The sequence below is a fragment of the Microtus oregoni genome, unplaced genomic scaffold (genome assembly GCF_018167655.1).
Source record: "Microtus oregoni isolate MIOR12 unplaced genomic scaffold, Mior012 000008F_ref0000371, whole genome shotgun sequence".
NCBI classification, from domain to species: Eukaryota; Metazoa; Chordata; class Mammalia; order Rodentia; family Cricetidae; genus Microtus; species Microtus oregoni.
This window is the reverse complement of record NW_024543067.1, coordinates 22,309,487-22,336,622: the sequence shown is the minus strand read 5'-3', so window position 1 is coordinate 22,336,622 and position 27,136 is coordinate 22,309,487. Positions and strand designations below refer to the sequence as shown.

Sequence of the window (27,136 nt, the reverse complement as noted above, 5' to 3'; positions counted from 1 at the left end):
GAACTCACAGAGATCCGCCTGCCTTTGCCTCCTGAGTGCTGGGATTAAAGGCGTGCGCCACCACCGCCCGGCTTTTTGGGATTTTTTTGAGACAGGGTTTCTCCTTAGCTTTTTGGTTCCTGTCCTGGAACTAGCTCTTATAGACCAGGCTGGCCTCGAACTCACAGAGATCCGCCTGCCTTTGCCTCCCAAGTGCTGGGATTAAAGGCGTGCGCCACCACCGCCAGGCCTTCATTATGCCTTTCTAAGATGAGACAAATTGAAAAACTATTTTGTAGCATCCATTGCCTGTTGATGGTCCACACTGGGAATATTTTGTCATCAAGAAGTGAAAACAGGTTTGCTGCCAAATATGAGAGAAAAGGGGACAAATAACCAAACAAACCCCCAGCTTTCCCCTGGTGTGCTTAGAGGCCTAGGCTCCCCTACCCACTGTACTATCAATAAACAAATTCAAATTCAGGTTTTATACAATCCTCAAAGGGAGGAGACACTTTTAAGGAGAGGAAATCACCCATTGCCTGTGTCTGTAGTATATTTGGCATATAGAATACTACAAACTATATGTGCATAGGGATATTAACCTTTTTAAACAAAGTGAGGTCTAGAATGCACACAGAAATAGTCAGATGGAAGTTCTACAGGAAGGAGAAATAATGGCATTAAAGGGTACATTCTCTGAGTAGTGGTCTCACCTTTGGGTACACATCAAGAACCAAGGTGACCTTATGAATAGCTCCTGGGAAAACAGCAATTTCGAAAATACACAGAATCTCGTATCCACCTGGTCATTTATCCCATGATAATATGTATACATAAAACCATAGGTCATAACCGCTTTAAATTTTTTATTAGTGTATATTCACTTTACAAAATAACAGGTTTCATTGTGACATTTTCATATGTGCTCTGACATGTCCAGCCAGCCATTACATCCTTCCTCTTTCCAAGTAATCTGCCTTCTACTTTGATGTTTTTTGGTTTGTTTGTTTAATTTGGATCTACATGCAGTATCCACCTGAGTTTCTATTGGTTTAACAAGATCATCTTCAGTTCCATCGTTTTGGCTGCAAATGAGGTAATTTCACTTTTTATGGCTGAATAAAACTGGTTTGTTAATATATACATTTTCTTTGTCCACTTGATAGGTGTCTACACTGATTCCATAACTTGTTTGTAAACAATACCACAATAAACATGAATGTAAAACAATTTTAGTTTTCATAGCCACAAATTAGAAAACACTAAATACCTTCAACAGATGGAAAAAATATTAACACTAAAAGGAAAAACTGATTGAACTTAGTTGTTCTAAGAGGATCTGACTAAGTGAAAAGACACAATCTCAAAAGGTCATATTCTAGAAGATTGCATTTCCTCAAGATTCCTGAAGTGGCAGATTCATAGCATATTAGTTGTAGGATGTGTCAGGAATGTTAGAAGAACTGATGGTGGCTGGGTATGACTATATAGAGCACTAGATGTCTAAGTAAAATACATCTGTATCTAGCCTGTGGTGGTAGTTATAAAATTTGTATAATGAAGTTAATAAGAACTAAACATTAAGTGAGGACATATAAAAGTCATACAATCTGAATGAAGGTCTACAGATCACACTTGTATGTTTCTTAGTTTGGTATTAAACTATAGCTACTTGTCACCCATGGGCAAACAGGAAGAAGGGTATTCAGAACCTGCTTGTACTATATTATATAATTTCTTATGAATCTTAATTATTTTAAAATAAAGATTGTCTGTAAAGCATCAGAAGATAGATTCTCTAATTCATAAAGCCTTTATTATTGGAAAGTATCTCATTTCACAAAATTAACTTTCCAGAAATAATTTCTTGTGTGTGAGTGCTAGGGATTGATTCCATGACTTTGTGCTGGTAACAAAAAAAATCACTAGAAAAGCCATTCTAAGGAATAAACCCACAGAAGCAGCTGGGATACATATCTGATAAAGGCCTGGATGTAATATAAAAAAATTAAATTCTTTAGAATGATATACTAATGTGAATATGAAAAGTAGCTAAAATTCATAACTAGACAATTAATGAAAGTATCAAGTGGCTACTGACAAAAGTCAGGAGAAAAATGAAGAAAAAGACAAAATAAAACCTGCAAATGAAGATAATGATCACATTTTAAGTAATACAAACCACCTAAAGGAAAACAAAGTGTATAAAAAATGGAAATGAACTTAGAAAATGAAACAGAAGTTAATTTCAAATATGAATATGAAAGTCAAAGATGACTAAGTATAATTAACTGGAGTCCAAAAGACAAGGTGGAACATGATTCTCAGAGGACAGTTGATAATAACAATTAAATTGGCTTCTCCAAAAAGTCTGTGTTGTAAGATGTGGGAAGAAACTTTCTGTATGAAAACCAACTGCTGCAAATCAAATTCTGTTCTCAAAACGCAGAAGATTTTCTTTTTGGACAGTTAAGAAAATTTGAGTATGTCTTGTTACAAATAATGTAATAGGTCTGGTATTTGTTTTGGAAGATGTACTTATTCTGAAGAGCAGCTAGATACTAAAGAGTATGATAATATCTGTTATTTCAAATGTTTAAAATCCATTATATGTAAATAGATATACAAAAATAGGATATAGCAAAGTATTGATACCTTAAATCTAAGTACAGGGTGTACTTCCAATGTTTATGTTTGAAAGTTTACATAGTAAAACAGGAACAGCAGACACCTACACATTTTGCTGTAATTTATTAAAACATTACAATTCTCATGTCTTTGGCGGGGGGGGGGGCGTATAAGTATACAGTCTCACATTCATTCTGTGTAAGTGAAGTGGCATCCAAGCTTCAATTGTTAATGTGACAGTTTCTTTTACACTTTTAATTGTGAAGAAACCCAGAATTTTGTCCATTTATTCTGAAAAATGGTTAAACATAAAAGAACTGGGGGGGGGGGAGCCATAGAATCATTATGGTTAATGTATCATCTTTATAAATCAATGAAATACAAAGTGTTAGGTAGATTGTTGCCTTCTCCAAAAAGTTCTCAGCTCTTGTCACAAACCTGTAAGCAACTGAGCAGCTTCTGTCTGTATCTAAAGTGAAAAAAACACATTACATATTAATAAGTGTAGTCTAACTCATAAAACTGAAGTTGATAAAATACACTGGTTTCTCAGAGTTTCAAGATAACAAAGATCGGACATGGTAAGAATAAAGTCTCTTGTGATTAGATGACACTCCAAAGAAACTAGTTCATATCCCTTAACCATCCAACACCCACCCCAGCCCCACTTCCCCACAGTGTCAGAAATTGAACTAGGTCTTTGTGCATATTAGGTAAGCACCTCTGACTGAGATGACTTTTATGTTTTAGAAATCACATCTTTTCATTTATACTGCAGCAAGCAACTTAGAACATTTGGTGATAGTAACTAAAGAGTTTTCATGCTTAATCGTAAAGGTAAATAAAAAAAGGCACTTGTACTTTCCACAATACTATGCACTTAAACAATGATGCTTTTATAGAAGTTCTCAGTTTATTTATTTACTAATGCCTCAATGAAAGCCTATCTGCCTTTATTACAGATATTTTACCTGTTTATCTTCCTCTGTGTGTGCTGGATAACCCTTGGCTTTTACCAGCCAGAAAGCAGCAAGCTTTTTGTTGTTTAGTTTCAAGTATGTCTTTCCTAACAGCAGCAAGTTTTTGCTGTAGAAGTTTGGATCCACTATAAATAAGGAGGAGAAACAAAGTCAGCTCCAGTGAAATAGTGGTTTTATTTTTATAGGTTTAAATTCTTTTGGTCTAAATTCTAATAAAATTGTGTGGTTAAACAATGATTAGGCTAATACAATTCTTTTGTTCAAATGTTATCTTAAAAAAACATAAAATGATCATGTATTGAATATACTTACAGACTCTGTACATTACTATACCAAGGTCTCACTATAAGAATTTATTATTTGTTATCTGATAGAACATGAACTATATAAAAACCATTTTCTTTTTAAACCACCCATCCTTATTGTATTTCAGTTGCTTAGAACAGTGTAGGGAAAGTAACATACTTAGTGCATCTGTTCAGTGAAGGAAGGAATACATGAATAAAATCATGGTTAAGATAAATCTGATCAGTTTGCTAAATATCTCCTATACTTAGGCACAGAGAGGGAAATAAGAGCATAATTAAATGCTTTGCCAGATATAAGCTAATATGCTGCAAGAGGTCACATTAAAAAAGAACAACTAATTGAGAGATAGGCATCTTGGAGGATGAAGAGGATTTTAACAGATAAAGTAGAGAATATTCTTGGTTGAAAGAAAAGTGCAGATAGGTTCGAGGAATGACAGAGTAGAAAAGTGGTTATCAGAAACTGGGAAGGGAAAGAGATGGAGAATGGATAGGTCACAAAAGTAGGGAAATTTTTTTTTAATAATTTACTATATATTTTTAGAAGATTTACAAGCTTTAGTACTTCCCAGTACAAAGATGATATATGCTTGAAGTGGAGCTAACTGCTTTGATTTGGTAATTACATCATGTATGAATATATTGAATTACCAATGCTCCAAAATGTACAATTATATGTTAAATAAAAAATAACTTTTTAAGAAGTCTATGAATGAAATTATAAAGGAATCCTCTCACTTTCTTTCTTGAAAACGAGAGAGAAGTTCTTCTGCATGTCCAGGTGAGCCTGGAATTTAATAATTCATTGTAACTCAATGGCACAGTTCCTCAGTCTCCTATATGCTGGTGACAACATGCATGCACCACCCCACTCAGTTCTAACTTACTTAATTTCCTCCTAATAACCTTGGCTTTCTGAGGCCAAGCATGGAGCTTGGTAATAGAACACATGTCTAGCACATACCAGGCTTTAGGGTTAAAAAAGAACAAAGCCTACTTTTTCCTGGGTGTATCTTAAGATTAAATGCATATGCTTAAAACTCAGTCATTTAATTTCTTTGATTTAAACATTTTGTTTTTGTTTCTGTTTTTCAAGACGGGGTTTCTCATTGTAGCAGTCCTGGCTGTCCTGGAACTCTATTTGTAGACCAGGCTGGCCTTACTCACAGAGATCCACCTGCCTCTGCTTCCCAAATGCTGGGATTAAAGGTGTGTACCACCACCCAGCCGATTAAAATATTTTAAGCTTAAGTACGCTGATTTATATTTATCTACTTCCCCATCCAGGAAGTCAGCCAAGTATCATATGTGAAGCAATGGAAATATAATCATGAACCAGAAAGAAAAAAAAAAGCCATTTACCCACACACATAGCCTTAAACACATGAACGGCAAAATAAGAAGGCTGATATGGGAGGTATGAACGACATACAACATGGGAGGGACTTCTGGTCCAAAACTAGGCATCCTTTTACTTAGAGAAAGGGACTGCTCATATAAAATCTTATATGCAACTGAAATCACCAAGGATTTAACTCCATGAACAGAGGAGTACATCTTCATTCAGGACTGCCAAACCTTGTCTTAAGGTCTAATTTTTGCTTTAGAATTACAGTTTCAAACCCCTTTGAGATAATTTCATTCTTAGATTCATATTCATGAATATGATCAGTTCATAGTCATATGATTAGTAAGAATACCAATAAAATGAGCAGTGAGCAAAACTTTGAGTTAGAAATATTTAACATTCAAACAGTTATTTAAAGCTTTTAAAATTATCACTAAATTGCTTTGCTTAAGTTTCTATATATGGGACCTCAAATTAAAATGTAAATCTTAGTTTTCTGTTATAAGGAATTGTGGGTATCACATACCTATGAAATTTCAATGTTTGGAAGCTGAGGCAGGAGGATTAGTACTTTGAGGCCATCTTGAGCTATATATTTGGAGTGACTTTTATGATACACTTGGTAACGGACACTTGAGTCTCTTTCTTATTTCTTCTAGTTTTGGGGACTGAACTGAGGCATGTCAGCAAAGCACGTGCCATTGAGTTACAACCACAGTGCCAGTATTTTTTTTTTAAGGGGGAAACATGTAGGACAGGTAACCGACAGTGTTAAAGTAGTATCCATTTTTTAAAAGTCAAAGTAAGAAGAACATTGAATTTTTTTACAATGGAATACAATATACTGTAACATCCAAAAAATAGTTTTCATTTAGGTGTCTCTAATTAACTATAAAATATCAAGTTAGATAATTGTGTAAGTCTCATTAAAAAATTACCTTAACTAAAGAGAACATTCTAGAATTGGAACTCTGAATTCAAGTGCAATTCTGATATAAGTGATCCTTACTTTAAAAAATAAGTTCAAAATTGAGGCTGGAGAGAGGACTCTTGGTGAGATCACTACTCTTCCAGTGGACCTGGGTTCAATCCCAGCACTAGATGGCAGCTCACACCTGTGTTAACTCCAGTCCTGAGGGGACCAGACACATATGTGTGCACAATATAGATGCAAGGAAATTTTTTTCATTTATTTTATTATCCAGTGTGAAAGACACAGCAAATATATTTATCTTGATTTAAAATTTTCTATGACATAGTCAGCACTGAGACAATATTATATGAGTAGTTCAAGTAAAAGGATTTTACCTTGTTCTGCCCTGTGAAAGTATTTCAAGGCCTGTTAAGAATATGAAGAGTAAAACAGTATGGAAAGAATTAGATTCAATAACTTAAAAAATAAAACCCAGATTTTCTCTAAGAGTTAATCTTACTGTTAAAAGTGTCAGAAAGTAAATGATTTAATATTAAGTGATAAATTCAGTAGTAAGATTAATATAGGCTTAATATAACACCATTAAATCATCTAAAACTAGAATTTTAATAATGAAAATCACTTCTAGTAATTACCTGGTTGCTACTTAAGAGTTTGTAGAAAACCATTCTGTCACAAAGCTAAGGAACTGATCATGTGGAATTCAGCAGTTAACTTTGTCTTAAATCATGACAGTCACGCTTCTGATACAAGCTGTTATGATTAAATGGTGAAATCACTCACTGCTTATACTTCATGAGGGGTGTGTGTGTGTGTGTGTTTTTGGCTGGGAATGGAAACAAATGTGACTGAATATATCATAGATTCCTAGGGGCAAACAACAACAATTGCTCCTTACTACAAGAGACGAATACTAGGATAATTTTTTTTTAACTGGCAAGTTCCTTACATTTTGAAAATTAAGTGATTAAGTAAACTCAAGATTTTCATCTAATAGGCTAGGAAGGTAGATAGTGGGTAGGACCCTGGTTCAAACCCTAGCATCCAAAGGATGGGCTGGGGGCTTGAAAGTCTATGTACAAATTCTTTTCTAATTTTATTTATATAGGCCTTTAAAATATGAGGAACCTTTCAGAATCAAGAATTTTTTAAGTCAATTCTTACATGTTCTTCATTTCTCTAAATGACTTGCTATTACAAATAGAAAATGGAGGTCTGTTTTGGCCATGAGCTACTTTGACAGCATAACAGAATCATCAGCCACTCACCTAAATAAGAAGAAAAAAAGCACTCACCAGTCCTGGACAGTAAGTATTAAGTCTTTGAGATACTGTTGAATTGGATCATTAGAAACTTGCTCAAGTCCCTCATAGAATCAGATCTCCATATGTGTGGACACTGAAGAATGGTACTGCAGTTAAGAAATCAGTACTAACTTAACAAAGGACATCACACTACCTCCTCATAGGTGGAAGTAGGAGGATTTGCAAACAGCACTTTAGCAATTCTTCTTTGATACCAAGGCATTTCAGCAAATGTATAGCACCTACAGAAGAATATAGTATTAAGTACATTCAAACTGTATCTTTTTTTACCCACAGAACAAACATCTTAATAAACTTTATAAAAGGAATATTACAATTTTAAATAATTTGAATGTTACATGATACATGGTTGGTTAATATTCATATTTAATTAATTTTCTAGAAACTGACCTGACTTAGTAGTTGAGTCATTTTGTGCCAGAATAACTAAGTGACACAGGATGATTATTATAATCTAATTTCTTTTCTTTTCTTTTTTTTTTTTTGTTTGTTTGTTTAGCCAGAGTTTCTGTGTGTAGCCTTGGTGCCTGTCCTGGAACTCCCTCTGTAGACCAGGTTGGCCTCGAACTCACAAAGATCTGCCTGCCTCTACCTCCTGGAATTAAAGATGTGCGCCACCACCACCTGGCCTTACAATTTGTTTTAAGTTTTCTTTTGAGACATGCTACCCCGGGGCTAGCCATGAACTCCTAATCTTTCTGCCTCATCTTCACTCTTGAAGGGCTTATGCCTGGCTTACTATTAGTTTTGAAATAAGAAAATTCAGAATATTTTTAAATAACCAAACTCAGTGTACTATACATGAATAACAATAATTGCCAGTAATTTATTTAAAAAGAATGAAGTAAATAATTAGCTTCCAAAAATAATGACAGGTTTCTGAGGTAGGACAAAAACCAACCATTGGGGATCTTTGACTAGGGACTGAACTCCTTGAAGCAGAGATTGTATCACATTTGCTTACTGGCTAAGTAGCTGTCCTTTGATAATTATTAATCTTCAGTGAGTAGTTTAATGTGAAAAGTATTTCTTTTGTAAAAGACTTTGGTAGACTTTTATGCCAGCAAAAACATAAAACATTTGTATGCCCTCATACCAGCAAAATAATACCTCATATTGAACACAAGATCACAATGAAACTGGAAGAAAGAATACACAGTTCTCCAGAATAATCAAATCTCAATCTGATGATTTGAAGGTACAAAGACCTCCTATAAGAATGCAGTTTTACTTAGAATTGTAAATGAGGTCTTTCCCAAGAAAGGAAATTAAAGGCCTATAGAAAAAAAATCTTAAAGTGTTTTTTAGTTTTCTTGGGGTTTTAATTTTCCTGGTGGTGAAAAGAGGGTTTTGAGACAGAGTCTCATGTGAACCATGCTGCCCTGAACTCACTATGTAGGTGAAGATGAACTTGAACTCCTGATCTTCCTGCCATTATCAAAGTGTTGGGATTACAGGCTTGTGCCACCATGTCTGCCTATGTTTACTACGTTTTAGTGATACATATTCAAATGCTATTCAGTGACTTAATTCTCAATTCTGTTAGTGGTATTTTTATATAGTTTATTTTGCTTATAAGTAAAATAAAATATTGCTTATACATAGTATAAGATCACACTAAATAGGACAGAAACATTATTGAAATTTTCTTACCAAATACCCATAAGGTGAATTGAAGTAGCATCTTTAGGGTTCAGCTCAATTGCTTTCTGTTGAGAAATAAAATCAAAGAAGCAGTGAATTAAAAAAAGAAAAGGATAAACCTGTATTTTAAAGATGTATTTGTGTGTGTTTCTGTATGAATAAATGCCACATATCTTCAGGTACCCATGGAAGCTAGAAGAGGGTGCTGGGCCATTTGGAGCTGGAACCACCTAATGTGGGTGCTGGAAATGAACTCAGGTCTTTGGGAGAGTGGTCTCAGCACTCTCAACCACAGAGCCATCTCTCTAGCCCCAAACCTACACTATAATCAAGAAGAGCACTTCCCTCAGGATACACTCTCCCTCTCTTCACTGCCCCTTCCCTTGTGTGTGTTTACATGAGACATTAAAGCCAGATGTCTCTCCAATCATTCTCCACCTTGTTTTTAAAGACAGGTCTTTTATCAAACCTTGAGCTCCCTGACTGTAGACCACCAGCAAGCTCCCAAAAACTTCTTGCCCCACACCTAGCATTTTGCATGGATGATGAGCTTGGGTACTCAGGGTTGCATGGCAAATATTTTGACAGCCAACTCCTCACCCCCATATTCTTTATTGGTTAAAGTTGTTCTAGTACAATATTAAAGACATACTAAAGATATAGTTTCAGAAATCTGTTTAGGAGGTGGGAAAACCCATAAAATATACAAATTAACCTAATTCTGAAAAGTTTAATAAAGTACAGTTTTTACTGTTTCTTTAAAAGGAAGGATAAATAAGTCCTTCAAATTTAATATTGAAGAAAAGTCTTCCTGTTATCAAACCCCCATCAATATGGGACAAAATTATTATATATACACCATTTGAAAAGGAATAAAAATACTGCTTCCAGCAGTTAAAAGCATATGCTGCTCTTGCAAACGACTTAGGTTTGGTTCTCAATATCCCTGTGTCAGCTCACAACCATCTGTAACTACAGTTCCAGGAGTTCTGACACCCTCTTCTGACCTCTCGGCACTGCATGCATATACAAGCAAAACACTTTTTTATATAATTTATTTGTATTTTATATTCATTGGTACTTTGCTTACATAAATTTCTGTGTGAGGGTATTGGGTCCCCTAGAACTGGAGTTACAGACAGTTGTAAGCTGCCATGTGGGTGTTGGCAGGTCCCAGGTCCTCTGGGAGAACAACCAGTGCTCTTAACCACTGAACACTCATATTAAAGAAAAACAAACAATGCTGCTTCCAATTATATTATAAGGTAACACTAATTCTGTGGTACAATCTTAATTCAGATATTTTAAAATATAGGACATGTAAATAAATTGTAAAATGTAATGATGCTTGTGTAAGAAGCTAGGTGTCCTGATTCCTAGTCCAATGTTATTTTTCTCTAGTAATTATCTAAGCTAGATACTGGGACTTCTAGCTGTCAGCTTCGGAGGAGTTGCTGAGTAGCATGCCCAGCTTATTCCTACCTGTGCTGTTGTTCCAGTATAGTTTTGAGATGATCTACAATAATAAAAGATTTTTAAATGCTGGACACTTCTGTGTAGATTTGTTCTCTGTGTAAGAATAATGAAATAGTGTACACATAGAATATGAAATATATAGATTTATGTGTAATTTTTACCAATGAACAAAAATTACTAAAACAAGTACATTAACTTTAGGGAGAAATTTGAACATAAAATACACATAGCATAATCTTGAACAAAATTATTACAACTAAGAAAGTGTAGCAGCTTGATTAGACTGTTATATTTTAACCACCGAGCTTTCAAAACCTTCCAGAGAAACCGACTTAACCTCTGTTTGTTTGTTTGTTTGTTTGTGACACAGTGTCATTCAGAATGGTCTTGAACTCACAGACATTTGGCTATCTCTGCTTCTGCGTATGTGGATTAAAGGCATGTGCCACTACAGATACCAAATTTTTAAATTCAATACAATGTTATTAATTGTGCTACAAATGGTTTGAAAAACTTTGCACGCTGGAAACTTTTCTTTTGGAGCATTCACTCTTGAAGGCCATCTCTCATTGTAGAGAAGCTTGGGGTAGATCCCTAAACAACAGGACAAGTAAAGAAGGAACTAAGATAGATGAGAGGCCATCTTGAATCACTCAGTCCTAACTAAATAAAGCATAAAAATAGCCGTAGCTCTACCAAGCAAGGCAGAAGCCCTAATACATAAAATTTACCCAGAAAAGTGGGAAAAAAATAATGATTATTGCTCTATCCCACTGGGCTTTGGGTGTGCTTTCTAAAATGAAATAGGTCTTGTTCTGTTTCCTCGTGTAAGCCTCTAACTCCTAGGCTTAGTAATCTCATGCCTCTGCCTTTCAAGAAGTTGGCCTACAAGTATGCAGTAACATGTTCTGTATACAATAATGGGTAACTAAATCACATCCACTCAGAAAAATACTTCGCTTTTAAAATTCATGAACTTAAATCAGTACCTGAAAATGTTCCTTGATAATGTAGGCATTTGCAATCTTAACCTTGATGCCTTCATAGTCTCCAACATCACTAATGCAGATTGCATACCACTAAAAGTAGGAAAAATAAAAAGTGAGAATATTGTTCTTAATGTTCCATTTAATGCAAATAAAAAATTACATGAGTGCTCTTCAGTTTTTATTCTCATTTAGCAAAATGTTACTGAGCATCATGATGACTTAAGAACAAAAGGTACAAATAAAACAGACATGGTCACTAGGAACTAAAGGCTAGGACACACAGTGATAATACAAGGTAGTAAGTGGTGAAATCTAAGACAACTACCGATATAATAGAGAAATAACATCTGAATATACATTTAGTTAGGTTTGTAACTGGATGACTTATTGTCTTCTCATCTCCTTTTTCTACATCTGCACGGCTGTGTTAGAGTCACAGCTGCTAGCTTTGTCATCACCTTTATAGCCACTGTTGAACAATAGACCCAAACTGAGACTATCTGAGTTTCTCTACCAAGAACTAAACTTAAAATATCTAAATTTCATAAACTCAGGTGTTATGGAGAGCCACAAGATTTAGAGTAGTGTAGGGGAAAATGTCTGCAGTAAAAAATATTCGTGGAGCCTCAGAGCAATTGAGTTAATTTTTCTTGGGGATCAGAAGCACCTGCCTTTGAATTCTGTGCATACTACAGTTTCCTATTGCATTCCTGTGAGCTATAGCTATAGGATCCCAATACACAAAATTAAAAAATATAAATCTATGTGTCCTGACATGTTTACTGGAAATAAAATGGCACATTTTGAAATACATATACACACCTCTCTACAGACTACTATCATTTAATCTCTCTTGTTATCCAGTTGTACAAATTCTGTTCATTAGAAGGGTTACAGAGGATTTTGTCTTGCTGCTCAGATCTTCCACACATCAAAGCTATTGAATAAAGTAATCTCTTATGAGTGGCTAGGGGTATAGTTCAGTGGCAGGGTGTTGGGTTTTCATGTGCAACCCACTATACCACAAACACAAAACCTCTGTTTTAAAAAAGGGATTTGTTTAATGTGTATTTGTGTTTTGTCTGTGTGTATGTCTGTGTACTGTGTGTGCTGTGCCCTAAGGACAGATCAAGGCTTCAGATCCCAAGCCGGCATGTGGGTGCTGAGAACCGAACCAGCATGGGTTCTGTAACGGGTACTTGAGATGCCGATAGAATCTAAATGCCAGCATATTTTTTGGTATGCTAATAGGCAACACATTTAGCTATTTGTCCCAAGTTTCTTCTAGACCTGACACTACCTACTAGCTTTTTGGTAACCTATTCTCTTTGGATGGATACCTTTCTCAGTTTAGATATAATAGGGAAGGCCTTAGTTAGACCTTCCCCAAAGCTATGTGCCTTACAATTTCTGAGGAGGGGGTAAGTGAAGGAAATGGGAGGAGGGGATGAAGTAGGAATCTGGATTGGTATGTATAATGAAAAAAAGATAGTCTGTTATCTATTTAAAAAAATTTTTTTCTTCTTAAAAAAAAAATCCTAATCCAAGACTGTGCATTGACCTCACCACCCATGTCTCTGCATTACTGAAAACCAGTCAGGAGATGCAAAAGCTAGATAAGATACAGGAATCACATTAGTTCTCAGTTTTCCAATTGCTATACTCCCGCTGCTACATACACCAGAAACAATGAGGAAAAGAAACATTGTAAATTGGGGTGGAGGGATGGGTTGGTTCAGACAAGGTCTTACAATGTGGCCTAAGCTATCCCAGAACTCTCCATTCTGCCTTGGCTTCCCCAGCTGCTGAGATTACAGGTTTATACCAATATGCTCAGCATTAAACATAGTATGTCAGATGCTTGCTATATGAACTACAGATAAAGACTGGTAACTTCCAGTATTTGTTTAAGAACAGGCACTCATAAGCATTCACAGAAGTATTTTATCAAGCATACGAATGTAATTAGATGACCTGTTCAAACTCAAAACTGTAGCAATCCTCTCTAGTCCTTTAAAGTGGAGCCATTTTTTCTCCTCACATAAATTAGGGATAATGGGTAAGTAGAGACCAACACAGCCTTCCTCACAGGACATTTTATTAACTAACTCACCTTATGAGCAGCAAAACTCGACTCGTTTTTCTCTAGTGCTCTTTTTGCATACTCTAGAGCTTCATACACCAAAACTTTTTTTTCTTCTTCTGAAGTCCTACTAAGCTGTGCTATGTCACGTGATGCTCGTGCCAAACGCCACAGTAGCTCTGCATCCTCACTAATTTTGGACAAGATATGAAACCATCTTAATTCACACTGAGAAACTGTTAGCAGTCATATCACTAATGAAAGTTCTTTCGGTTTATTCAGGATATATCAAGTATCATAAAGGACATTATTAATACTATTATTTTCTTTCATAAATAAAGCCCTTGCTAAAATCTACTGAAATTTTCCAAATTATTTGCAAACATTAACTTATCTATACATAATATCTAAAACATCAGCTTATTGAAAAAATATTTTTGTATTTAAGTTCTCTGAACACTTTTTGTCAAGCTCAACATATAACATGAGGCTTGATTTACTAACCTTGTACTTCATACAACCCCTAACTGGTTTAGATACTACCATAAAATACATTAGCTTTATGGACAGAATCATACTCTATAAAAATGGAACTGCCAAATCCTTTTCCCCAAATATATCTGGCCAAAAAAGATGTGTGATATTTACTTATTTGTCCATAAATGAATGATTGAACAAATGCAATCTCAAACTAAAGTTCAATGCCATCATGCTGTATGACATACATCAAGTAAGGGCACTGAACTCCTTGAAGATCTGTTAGTTAAATACAGGCATATAAAACAAAAAAAAAATAACTAATAATTAAAAATCACAAGTGATAAAAAATGTTTTAACCTTAAGTTACTTTTTATTAAATGTATGTGTGTTCAAGCCTAATTTGTATTTTCTCTTTGTTAATGAAAAATAACATTCACTTAAATGTTGAAGCTATAAAGGTATCAAAAGTGTACAGCTTACTTTTCAAATAAGCAATGTAAAATGCCCAAACAGCCAACTCATGAAGACACACTGAAGAAGTAATGACTTAGTCTACAGATACCTAGCAACTAAAGTTGAGGGGAATAGGAAGGGTGAGATTATTAATAAAATTAGATGAAAGGCAACTCAATATTCCAGAAGTAAATGCCATTTAGCCATATTCAACTCATAGGGTTGACCACCGCTACCTTCTGAATGAGTGCACACTGACATTCTACACTAACCATGTAGTCTAGGACTAAAAACAGAAAATGGATATATTTGCTGTTTCTCTGAAAACTCTAAACACAGCTGTCATTCAGAAGTGCCAAAGACCACCCTTCTCCCCCTCCCCCCACTCCTTTCCCCCTCCAGTCCAAAGAGCAGTCAGGGTTCCCTGCCCTGTGGAAAGTCCAAGGTCCTCCCCTCTCCGTCCATGTCTAGGAAGGTGAATATCCAAACTGTCTAGGTTCCCACACGGTCAGAACATGAAGTAGGATCAAAACCCCGTGCCATTGTCCTTGGCTTCTCATCAGCCCTCATTGTTCGCCATGTTCAGAGAGTCTGGTTTTATCCCATGCTGAGGCTGGGAGGAGGGGGAAACTTTTTTTTTTCCTTTTCTCAATTAAAAAAAAAAAAACAACAACAAAAAAAGGAATAGATAGTTATGTTTATAGTTTCCTTTAGTTATGATAAAAAATTAATTAGATGTAAAACTTTAGACTCACAAAGATAGAATAGATGATAGAGTATATTCTTTAATTTTGGCAAATACAAATAGACTATATATTGTAACAGTAATTCTTACTTGATAACTGTTTTTTATATGTAATTTTACTATGTTAAAGTAAAAACCTTCCTTTTAAATTAGAAAAAAAAAAAAAGAAGTGCCACAGAACCATCCCAAACTCTAGTAAATTCATTTAAATCCTATACCAGTTAGGAATTTCTTTTTTAAAAAACATGAAATATGGGTGATAATAAAATACAGCCGGGCGGTGGTGGCGCACGCCTTTAATCCCAGCACTCAGGAGGCAGAGGCAGGCAGATCTCTGTGAGTTCGAGGCCAGCCAGGTCTACAAGAGCTAGTGCCAGGACAGGCTCCAAACCTACAGAGAAACCCTGTCTCGAAAAACTAAAAAAAAAAAAAAAAAAAGCATATATTTAGTGTTACTTTTTTTTTTAAGTGGGATGGAATTTTGCAGTTATTTTTTTTTATATTTATTTATTTATTTATTATGTATACAATATTCTGTCTGTATGCCTGAAGGCCAGAAGAGGGCGCCAGACCTCTTTACAGATGGTTGTGAACCACCATGTGGTTGCTGGGAATTGAACTCAGGACCTTTGGAAGAGCAGGCAATGCTCTTAACCACTGAGCCATCTCTCCAGCCCCTATTTAGTGTTACTTTTATGAACCAATGCAAAATAGAAAAAATACTTCAACATTCTAGTAGAATAAGAACAATCTTTACAAATCAATGAGATTCAAATAGCACTTTTCAATCATTTACTTTAAATAATGATTTACTATAAAATGAACTCTAGGAAATAATACTTTGAATAAAAAATGTCATACAAAAATTTTAATACCAAGAATGCTTTTATTGTTAACAAAAGCTTTTTGAGTTAACCTCAGACACAGATAAATCATACATAGCTTACCTTTCCTTGTACTGTGTGAGCAACTGATAAAGCTTCTCTGTTTCTCCACTTTCATATAGGTAGTCTGCTTGCTCAAGTATTTCTTCAACTTCCAAAGCATAACATGAAAATAAAAATTACCACTGATATATATGCTAACAAAACCAGACACAGAAACTACCATTACATCAGAAATTCTGAACCATCAAGATAAAAGTACTGTAGTAGTAAGCATGAAGTGGTTATAGTAAGTGATCTACTAAAACCACAAAGAACACAACCCAGACAACACAGAATACTATATTTGATTAATACATGTTTAAAAATGAAAAAAAAAGTAATTCCTTATGAGGAATTCATGGCACAGAAACTACAATCTTTTTGCTTCCCAGTAGACATGTCTGGTGGCTACAGAGTATCAGACACCCCCTTCTGTCCTCCTTGGGTAAATGTTCATATATAACCCCTCCCTCCCTCCCTCCCTCCCACCCTCCCTCCTTCTTCCTTCCCGCCCTCCCTCCCTCCCTCCCTTCTTTCTTAAAAATGTGTAATCTCTTCTGATTCTAAAAAGGAATTCTGAAACCCACACTATATGTGATATATAAGAAAAAATAGTTACAGTACTACAGACTCACAATATGTACTCAAATAGGAGCATGTAGACCACTCCATGTACATATCTGAAAATTGGTTGTTCTCTTATTTAATATTCTGAACTATCCTGAGATATTTAAAAATAAGCTATGCTGCTGACATAGAAACCACATTGTATAAAACAATCTAAACTTTTAGAGTAAATTACTTTCAAGTTAAAGTATGAGAGTATTGATATCCTGAGGTGAGGTAAGAAACACAACTATACAATGATATCTTAAACTTGACCTAAAATGAATACGCCCAAGTTCATAACACTTGAGCAAAATTTTTCCAAGGAAGAAATATCAATGGTATGAAACCTGGCAGGTATATGTTCTAGAAGCTTTTGACTTTCTAGTTTTTGTTTGTTTGTTTCGTTAAATGAATTGCAGTCACATCAGAGTCATCAATACAAAAACAAAATACTACTCAAGTTATACTCAAGTGGCCTGGAGAGATGGCTCAACAGATCAAGGCTAGGCTCAAATCCAAAAATAAAAGTTTGTTCAGGTAACCAAAATTTTCAAACTTCTGTGTTTTCTTTATATAGGACTTACTTAATTCATGAAAAATAGGCATACTGACAGTCAAGGATCAGGATAACATTGTCATCCAGATCTAAGGCAAAGCTTTCCCACCAGTAATTCTGTGTGTTTCACAAGTACAAAAAACAATGCTATTAAAAATATTAGGAAATATAACTTAATAGTACTGAACATCTGTTGGTTTGTTCATCCTTGAGGAATGTTTTAAGAGTGTGAAAAGAAGGAAACGGAAGTGTTACATGAAGAACCTTTAGGTTGCTCACTTGTGACAAACTTATCTCTTAAGTAGTTAACAAGGAAGTTTCCACCTGCAGGAGGGTACTGCAAATCTATTAATCAAAGACTTTATTTTTTTATTAAATAATTTATTTTTTACATGCCATACCCATTTCTCCCTCCTTCCTTGGTGTAGGAGGGTCTTCTGTCTATGTGTTGCTTTCATTGGTTAAATAAAGAAACTGCCTTGGCCTTTTGATAGGACAGCAGCTTAGATAGGCAGAGTAGACAAAACAGAATGCTGGGAGAAAGGAGGCAGAGGCGGAGAGCCACCTGCTATAAAGCTGCCAGGTTAGACATGCTGAATCTTTCCCTGGTAAGTCCTGAGCTCATGGTGACATACAGATTATTAGAAATGGGTTGAATCAAGATGTGAAAGTTAGCCAATAAGAGGCTAAATATAATGGACCAGACAGTGTTTAAACGAATACAATTTGTGTGTTGTTATTTCGGGACATAAGCTAGCCAGGGAGCTGGGCCGCGAGAAGTGGCCCGCCATTCCTTTTTACAACACTCCCTCTCCCCTCACCTTTTCCCCACCCCACCCCCATCCTCAGAGTGTAAGGCCTCCCTTAATAAGCACTAAATCTGCCCCATCACCTCCTTGAGCTAGGAGCAAGACCACTCTCCCTCCCCAGGGCCTACGCTGTACAAAATGTCTCTCCAAAGAAAATGGGCTCCACAAAGTCAGTTCCTGCATTAGAGTTAGATCCTGGTCCCACTGCCAGTGGCCCCATATACTGCCTAATCCACACCGCTGTCACCTGTATTCAGAGGGCCTAGTTTGGTCCTGTGCAGGTTCCCTAGTTGTCAGTCTGGAGTCAGTTAGCTCCCACTAGTTCGGGTCAGCTGATTCTGTGGGTTTCCCCATTATGGTCTTGACCTCTTTGTTCATATTATTGCTCATCCCTTACTTTGATTGTATTCCAGGAGCTTGGCCCAGTGGCTAATTGTCTCAGAGTTTAAATTTTAAAGAATTTTTTTTTGAAGTTCTACTAGTTCTTCATTTCTTGTCAGAATGGGTATTTGCTACCACCTTGTGGTAAGCACAGATATTAACATTAAAAAAAATTAAAAATTCAGTTAGAATGCACAGTGGTTGTGTGTGCCTAGCAAGCAAAAAGCCAAGTACCTTGATAAAACAGACAAAAAAGTATTGTTATGAGGCCCAGAAAACAGTCCCTAATAGGTATGAAGTGGCATAGTCTCACTTGTGCCAATATGCCACGGGACTGAAACTAGTCACGAAGTCCAGCCAGTTCATGGAGGACTACACGGAGGCAGGCGTCTCAGAAGTGGGCAGGGGTCTAAAGGGAAGTCAACTTGGAGACCAGCAGCACTGATGTCTTTGTTTCTTTCCTTTGTTATCCCCAGACCAAGCGTGTACTAAAGAGATTTTCATTTTCTTTCCTTTCTTCTGGCTTGGAATATATTCTATATTTGTTTTTTCTTTAGTCATCTGTGGTGATCTGAATAAAAATGGCCGCCATAGGCCTGTATATTTGAATTCTCAGTCTGCAGGCGTGGTACTACTTAAAAGGATTAGGAGGTGTGGCCTTTTTGGAGGAAGTGTCATTGGGGGTGGGCTTTAAGGGTTCAAAAACCTAAGCCAGATCCTAGTGTCTCTCTCTTCCTGCTCCCTGTGGATCTAGATGTAGAACTCTCCAGCACTAAGTCTGCTTGAGTGATACCGAGAATGGGCTAAACCTCTGAAACTGTAAGCAAGATCCAATTAAACGCTTTCTTTTATAAGACTTGCTGTGGTCATGTTGTTTGTTCATGATAACAGAACACTGGCTGAAAGAGTCACCCTACATTTTCTCACCTGTATACTGTATTTAACTATGTTTGAAGTTAAGCTGGGTGGACCTTGGAGAGAAGAAGCATTTGGGCCACTGTGAGTTTGAGGTCAGCCTGGTATACATACTGAGTTCCAGTCCAGCCAGAACTACATAGTAAAACTCCATCTCAAAATATAAAAGAAGATAAAATGTCTTAAGTTAATCACTGTTTTATGGAATATATCTCTGAAATCTGGTTTACTGCTGCTCATTTTTATTGCTTTCTATTTTTTACGTCTTATTTTGCTGTTTTGTTTCTTTTAACAGTACTGGGGATCAACCCAAGGCTTTGTTGGTACTAGGTAAGCACAATACCACTGTGCTACACACCAAATTCTTTTGTTTGAATTTTCAAACTAAGTCTCTCTGTGTAACCCAGGCTGGCCTCAAACACTAGATTCTCCCAGCTCAGCCTCTCAAGTATGGGGATTACTGTTTTGTCTTTAAGACAGCCTTTTTACTCTTATACAGTCTGTGCTTGCTTGAATTTTCCACACGCAAAAAATATTTTGGTTCTTGGTTCATAGTACCACTACTTCTGAGATTTACTACCTGAGTAGTTTATTTCATGTTTATTACCTGAGTGGTCCATATTTTATTAAGTCATTAAAAAAGGATCATTCCTATTTTTTATATATATATTAAATTTTATAAATATATACATATCACTGACTGACAGTGAAGAACATATAGTACTATTAGTTTCATTATACATTCAAAAATAAGCAAATGAGAAAATCTCAAAATCTTTGGCTGAGAGAATAAAGAGTTTGTTCTACAAGCACGGAGATCTTAGTTTTAGATCCTCAGAACCCATATAAAAATATGATTTGGGCATCACACATCTGTAATCCCAGCACTTGGAAGCAGAGATCCAGGTTCAGTGACTTTGTCTCAACAATTAAATTGGGGGCTGGAGAGATGGCTCAGAGGCTAAGAGCATTGCCTGCTCTTCCAAAGGTCCTGAGTTCAATTCCCAGCAACCACATGGTGGCTCACAACCATCTGTAATAGGGTCTAGTGCCCTCTTCTGGCCTGCAGGTATGCACACAGACAGAATATTGTATACATAATAAGTAAATAAATAAATAAATGAATGAATAAATAAATAAATGATTTTTTTTTTAAAAATTAAGTTGGAGGTACTAGAGAGATGGCTCATAAGTGAAGAGTCCTGGCTGTTCTTCCAGAGGTTCTGGGTTCAATTCCCAGTTCCCCCATGGTGACACATGACTGTCTGTAACTGTACCTCTATGGAATCCTATGCCTTCTTTTTGTGTGTAGATATATGCAGACATAACACCCATATACATAAACAAAATAATTAAAAAGTTGGAGAGCCAAAGGAGTCACAACATCGGCCCCTGGCATATGTGGACAGGGTCACACGTTCTGCCACCCACAGAATAAATCTTCAAGATCTTTAGTTTATGCTTACCTTTGGCTGTGGCATGAACCACGGCAGCCTGAGAAATGACTTGGTAGGTTTCAAAACCCAAAAAAGACAAGGCTGAGAACAAAAGGCCTCTCTTGAAAGGTCGAGTGTTTCTTATCACCTAGAGAATATATATTAAAATTATGAAACTCAGAAATCATAAAGAATTTGCAACCCCAAGTAAAACATATTAATTTTTTTCCACCTTTAAAGCAAGTAATTACCAAATGCTAGAAAAAAAATGGTTTGCCAGTTCCTCAGTAAAACTACTTCAAACCTTGCATACAGTGTATCTTTGTAGTAGAGCATCATGCACAATGCACTTGTTTCAAGACCCAGAATATCAAAATGAATGAATGAATATGACAAAGTGACTATTACATTATTATGGAGATTTTTATAGAGACAGAGGTACTACAAATTGTATGGAATAATATTAATAATAAACTTATCAATTATATCATTTATCTTATAAACCAACATATAACAAATACTAATTACAGGTAAGCTGAAATCTATAATTACTACACATAAAAAATATATACTGGGCTGGAGAGATGGCTCAGAGGTTAAGAGCACTGGCTGCTATTCTAGAGGTCCTGAGTTCAATTCCCAGCAACCACATGGTGGCTCACAATCATCTACAATGAAATCTGGTGCCCTCTTCAGGCCTACAGGCAGAACACTATGTATATAATATGTAAAATCTCAGTATATATATATATATATATATATATATATATATATATACACACACACACATATGTGTGTGTGTGTTCTTGGTTCATAGTACCACTACTTCAGAGATTTACTACCTGAGTAGTTTATTTCATGTTTATTACCTGAGTGGTCCATATTTTATTAAGTCATTAAAAAGGATCATTCCTATTTTTTTAATATATAAAATTATATATGTATACAGCTCTCAGTGAGGATATTGTCCTGTAGTAATAAGGTCGGCGGGGCTGCGTTCCCAGCACCCCAGCCGCCTGCTCGGCTAGCTTATGCCCCGAAATAATTACACGGACACTGTATTCTTTTAGACACCGCTTGGCCCTTTAGCTCTAGCCCTTACAGGCTACTGTTTACTCCTCCCACCTATCTTCTAACCAATGAGGGCCAAGCAGTTTCTTTTTATTTAACCAATGACCTTCCTCCATCATTGTCCAAAGGCCCCATAATTTTTAAATGGAGGATGAATAATCATTATTTAAGATGAGTATGGTAGCATATTATATGTCTATAATCCCAATACTCAGGAGATAGAGGCAGGCGGACCAGGAAAATATTCAAGGACAATCTCAGAAACAGTTGCTGAGTTTTAGTTCAAAGCCAACTAAAATAGACCTGAAGCCCAGCCTCAAACAACAAGAAGATTTAGAATCAGTTTATACAATCATCATCAGATAATTCTGACCAATTACGAGAACAAATACATCACTCCTACAACTCTTCCCCTTTTCCATCCCTCTTCTATTTGACACAGTAGCATTTTTTCCTTTCTGTCAAATCATTTGACCAGCATGAAAACAAACTTCTATCTTTATTAAAAAGCAGCCTGTAATTTTTTCAATATTTTGGAGACAGGGTCCTACTTTATAGCCCAAACTGGACTTGAATAGTTTCTTGGTCCTTCTGTCTCTGCCTCTAAAGATGGGATTACAAGGTTCCAGCTATCTTTTTTTTTTTTCCTTCTGAAAACAACCTTTGGCCAGATATGTGACTCAGAGGTAAAGTACTTGTAAGATCTATGTTTAATTTCAGCTGAAAAATAAAATAAAATAAAGCACACTTCCCCTTGATTTTAAATCTCATTTCAGTCTCCATTCCCAGCTCTTTCAAAACATTCTCCATCCTGTTTGGCTGTTTCTACTTTCTAGCTCCTATTTTCTCTTGAACCCACAGATTATATATTTGAGACAATCTCTGGTAGCCCAGGCTGACCTTGAACTCATTAGTAGCTGAGGATAACCTTGAACTTTGATCCCCCTGTCTACATAGTCTAAAAGAACAAGCATGAACAATCTACAAATTCACTTTTAACCAAATCACTCCATGAATGATGTTTTGTTTCCCAGATTTTGGAATATTTATAGAGACATGATGAACCATCATGTGGTTAGGACCATAGTATACCCATGAAATTAATTTGTGGTTTTTATAATCTTTCTACACAGAGCCTGTAAATAATGTTGTATAATATTATTAGTGTGCCTGTGTTTTAACTTTGACCTGTTACAAGAAGTCAGTTAGAATTTCCAATTCTATGGCACTCAAATGCCTTGAATTTTGAAGCATTTAGGAAGTTCAATTTTCAAATTAAGAATGCTCACTCTGTATGTATTTTCTGTGGTCAATTCTGAGTTCTCATTGTACTTTGGCATATCAACAGCATTTGATAGACAAGTATTTCCTCTTAGCAAAAATTATAATAGGAATAAAAATAGACAAGTTATGAACTGATACTAAATTTTAAGACCAGCTTTACTGGAATATTCACTAATAAACTACATACTTGAGGGTACAATTTTATTATATATATATAAACTGGGAAAATCCATTTTCATCAGCACAATTAAGATAATGAACATACTCATTAACTCAAAACTAATTTCCTTGTAATGTACTTTCCCAGCATTGTGTTTAGTTACTGTTAAAACAGTTCAGTTTGGTTTTGAAATATTATTCTCTTGGATTTTTCTCCTGTCTCACGACCTTCCATCTCTTTTAGTAGTTCCTCTCCAATGTCTCCTTATCTGTTGTATGTGTCTAGAGCTTAATCCTAGACCTCTGTTTTGTGTGTGTTCTTATTTCCTCTTTGCCAGATTTGACCCATTCTATCTCTAACCTGGATGTCCCTTCTAAACTTGAGAATCACTCAGCATCTGTCTCTATATGAAGTGTATTATGAATTTCAAGGCACGATTCTTCCCACCATCCCCTCTCTTCTCAGTTTTTCCTATTAAGGTAAATGGGAGCTATATTTTCCTTGTTATTTCTTTTTTCTTTGTTTTGTTTTTATTTTTAGATTCATTTATTTTATTTTAAGTCCATAAGTGCTTTGCCTGCAAGTATGTGTATGTTCTATGTGCACGCCTGGATTCTTCAAAGGTCAGAGAGAGTGTCAGATCTTCTGGAACTGGAGTTACCACAGCTTGTAAGCCACCGTATAGGTGACCAAAGATTGTAAACCACCATGTAGGTGTTAGGAACAGAAACAGGGTCCTCTGAAAGAGCATAGAGTGTTTTAACAACTGCCACTAAGCTATCTCTCCAGCCTTCTTGTTCAGTTTTTAAAAACTAACAAAAACACCACTGACTCATCTAGATTCTCTAAGAATCTACATTTAATCCACATCTAAACTTCTGATATAGACTTAGACTAAAAAATGGAAAATATACCATATTCTAATTTTTTGAATATTCTGTTAAAAATGAATACTCAAGATATATTAGCACCCGTGACAAATCAGTCACAAAACAGCATTTCATGTTCTGAATGTATTCTTAATTTTTAAAGACAGGTTAGCGGTTTGTAGTCTTGCCTAACATATAAGAAGCCCTAGGTTGGATCTTCATCACCATATAAACTGGGCTTGGCGGTGCTCTTAATCACAGTACCAGCCGGGCGGGGGTGGGGGAGCACAGGAGGATCAGGAGTTCATGGTCTCCCTTAACTACATACCTGGTATACACAAAATCTTGTATTAAAAAAAAAAAAAGAGGAGGAAGAGAAGAAAAGTTGGACTAAGGAGACAGTATGCCAGGTTTATAGGTATGATGTTAGTGCCAAAAAAAAAAAAAGGGGAAAAGACCAATATATTTAACATTAAATTTTAGTTGCCTACTAATCCACAGGTAATGACACAGTAGGAAGGTTGTATATACTACTGTAATTTGAGAAAAATGTCACATTTAGAATGCTCAACATTTTGTGCTGAAGTAATATGTAATTTTCTTAAGGGGTATGTTGCCATTGAGTGACTATATTTCTCACTGTTAATTCATAAATTGACAGTTTATCTGCTGAGTTCTGATCAGTTTGATTAATATCAAGCAATCCTTTATTCCTTTATTTATCTCTGGGAAAGTAGAAAAAATAGTGTTTCTATGGTTAAAATAAAAGACCCAGAACACCTCCAAGCCACTGATAACTTTAAGAATGTATTCAGCAACTAGAATATGCCACTTCACCTTGTACCTCTAAAGTGGAATGTAATGCTTTTTATGAGTTCTTAAGCAGTAACAACAACAACAACAGAAGTCTCTTGAAGGAGCCATAAAGATGACTCAGTGGAGAAAGGCACCTGCCACCAAGGCCTTATGATCTAAGTTCAATCCCTGGGACCCACAGGATGAAAGGAGAAAGCAAATTTCCACAAGTTTTCCACTCTAGCATGCATCTGAATACATATACAGAATGTAAAATGTAATTACAATTTTTAAAGCATTTCATATAATAAGTATACTCTCAGACATATTTTTCTTCAACATTAATTTTACCAACTTTAGAGTCATTTTTTAAAAAATCATTAGATGAAAGGAATATGTTAAAATTCTTCCCCTTTTCTTTGTAATTTTTGCCACAATATCTTCCTCTTAACTATTAGAATTCCCTGTGATGGATACAAAGCCTCTTCTTGGTGTAATATTAAATACTTTGAATATTTTACCATGGCTGAAAAATACAATTATTTATGAGCCGATTGTGGTGGTGCTTGCATTTAATCCCAGCATTTAGGAGGCAGGGATAAGAGGATCTATGTGAGGTCCAGGCCAGCCAAAGCTACAGAGACCCAGTCTGAAAAACAAAACAAAACAAATAATTACATGCTAAAAGTTCAACAGGTAATTAATTGGCAGACCTACTGAGCTTCTTAGCTATCCATAAGCCAACTTGGCCCTCTTAATACAGTCCAAAATAAAACTCACTTCCCCTTTACCCCTCAAATTTCTTTTGGCAGTCATTTCTCACACTATCCATTAGGCTGTTTCAGCTAGAAACTAAAGAATTCTCCTTGACTTTTTTTGGGGGGTGGGGTGGGGTGGGGGGTTATTTGTATTTATTTTTTTTCAAGACAACAACAGGGTTTCTCATAACCTGTACCACGCAACTGTAATTCTGTCAAATTCTTTGAACTCATCTACTTACTTACATTTCCACTAGAGTTCAAACAACATTTCTTACCCATCCTACACCAAGAACTCTGTAACATTCACTCTTGCATATCCATTCTGTAGCCAGAACTACAGCATTGAGCCATCATGCTGGGCATAACCCGAGTGCCGCAACCCTCGGTGGCTTGGCAGAAAGTGACTTTTTCAACGGTCGAAGGTCTTTCACCTTCCCGTTCTATTTTCGGACAGGAAGGGCAGGGAGCACGCACACGTCCGCGGACGTCTAGCCGGGATGCAGGACCACCCGGGACGCCCTGCCGAAGGAGAAGGCAGGCCCAGGACAGCGGGTTACCTCGGAGCCACAGTGTCCCCGGCTGCCCCAGGTCCTCGCCAGCTGACGGAAGCTCTGGGTGGCTCCGCGCCGCAGAGGGAGAAGGCGCCACAGCCGCGAGGACAGCGCCATGACTGACAGCTCCGCAGCCTGACCGAACGGGCGGGGCGAGAGGCTCGTCAGGACGGCCGCTCTCCAGCTTCCGAGCCAGCACTTCCGCCACGCCCGCAGCTTCCGGGTCTCGGGATCCAAGGACCGGAAGTGGCTTGACGGGAGGGGGGGGTTGGGGGGGACGGACGACATCACGCATGTGCGCAGCATGCTCAGGTGAGCGGGAGCGCCCTCCTCTGGCCACTGGCGGTTGTCCTAACTTTTTTTTTTTAATTGAGAAAAGGAGAAAAAAAAAAAAAGTTTCCACCTCCTCCCAGCCTCCCATTTCCCTCCCCCTCCTCCCACCCTTCTTCCCCTCCCCCCACTCCTCTCCCCCTCCCTCTCCAGTCCAAAGAGCAGTCAGGGTTCCCTGTCCTGTGGTAAGTCCTAGGTCCTCCCCCCTCCGTCCATATCTAGGAAGGTGAACATCCAAACTGGCCAGGCTCCCACAAAGCCAGCACATGAAGTAGGATCAAACCCCCGTGCCATTGTCCTTGGCGTCT

At 36.6% G+C, this 27,136-nt stretch overlaps 1 protein-coding gene across 2 annotated transcripts; it reads right to left on the bottom strand.

Moving 5' to 3' along the window:
• Positions 1-2,716: 2,716 nt before the first annotated feature.
• On the bottom strand, positions 2,717-26,697 carry Rmdn1 (regulator of microtubule dynamics 1). Of its 2 annotated transcripts, XM_041657178.1 has the most exons (10): positions 26,505-26,697; positions 21,038-21,155; positions 16,323-16,410; positions 13,728-13,887; positions 11,615-11,704; positions 9,159-9,214; positions 7,639-7,726; positions 6,555-6,585; positions 3,582-3,715; positions 2,910-3,079 (listed from the first exon to the last, which is right to left on the bottom strand). In XM_041657178.1, exons 1-10 carry the CDS (start codon positions 26,613-26,615, stop codon positions 3,041-3,043), a joined length of 915 nt encoding a protein of 304 aa, XP_041513112.1. In that variant the 5' UTR covers positions 26,616-26,697; the 3' UTR covers positions 2,910-3,040. The 2 variants fall into 2 exon arrangements, with proteins under 2 accessions (XP_041513113.1, XP_041513112.1); XM_041657179.1 differs by lacking the exon at positions 3,582-3,715 and having other exon boundaries at positions 2,717-3,079.
• Positions 26,698-27,136: the final 439 nt, after the last annotated feature.

Bases quoted from the DNA above. Each gene is read 5' to 3' on its own strand.
- Rmdn1 (XM_041657178.1), bottom strand. From the start codon at position 26,615: ATGGCGCTGTCCTCGCGGCTGTGGCGCCTTCTCCCTCTGCGGCGCGGA. The intron at 16,411-21,037 runs GTAAGCATAAAC...ATGCTTTGGAAG, and splicing joins GGTTCATGCCACAGCCAAAG to TTGAAGAAATACTTGAGCAA. The intron at 13,888-16,322 runs GTAAGCTATGTA...GTCCAAAATTAG, and splicing joins CTCACACAGTACAAGGAAAG to TGAGGATGCAGAGCTACTGT.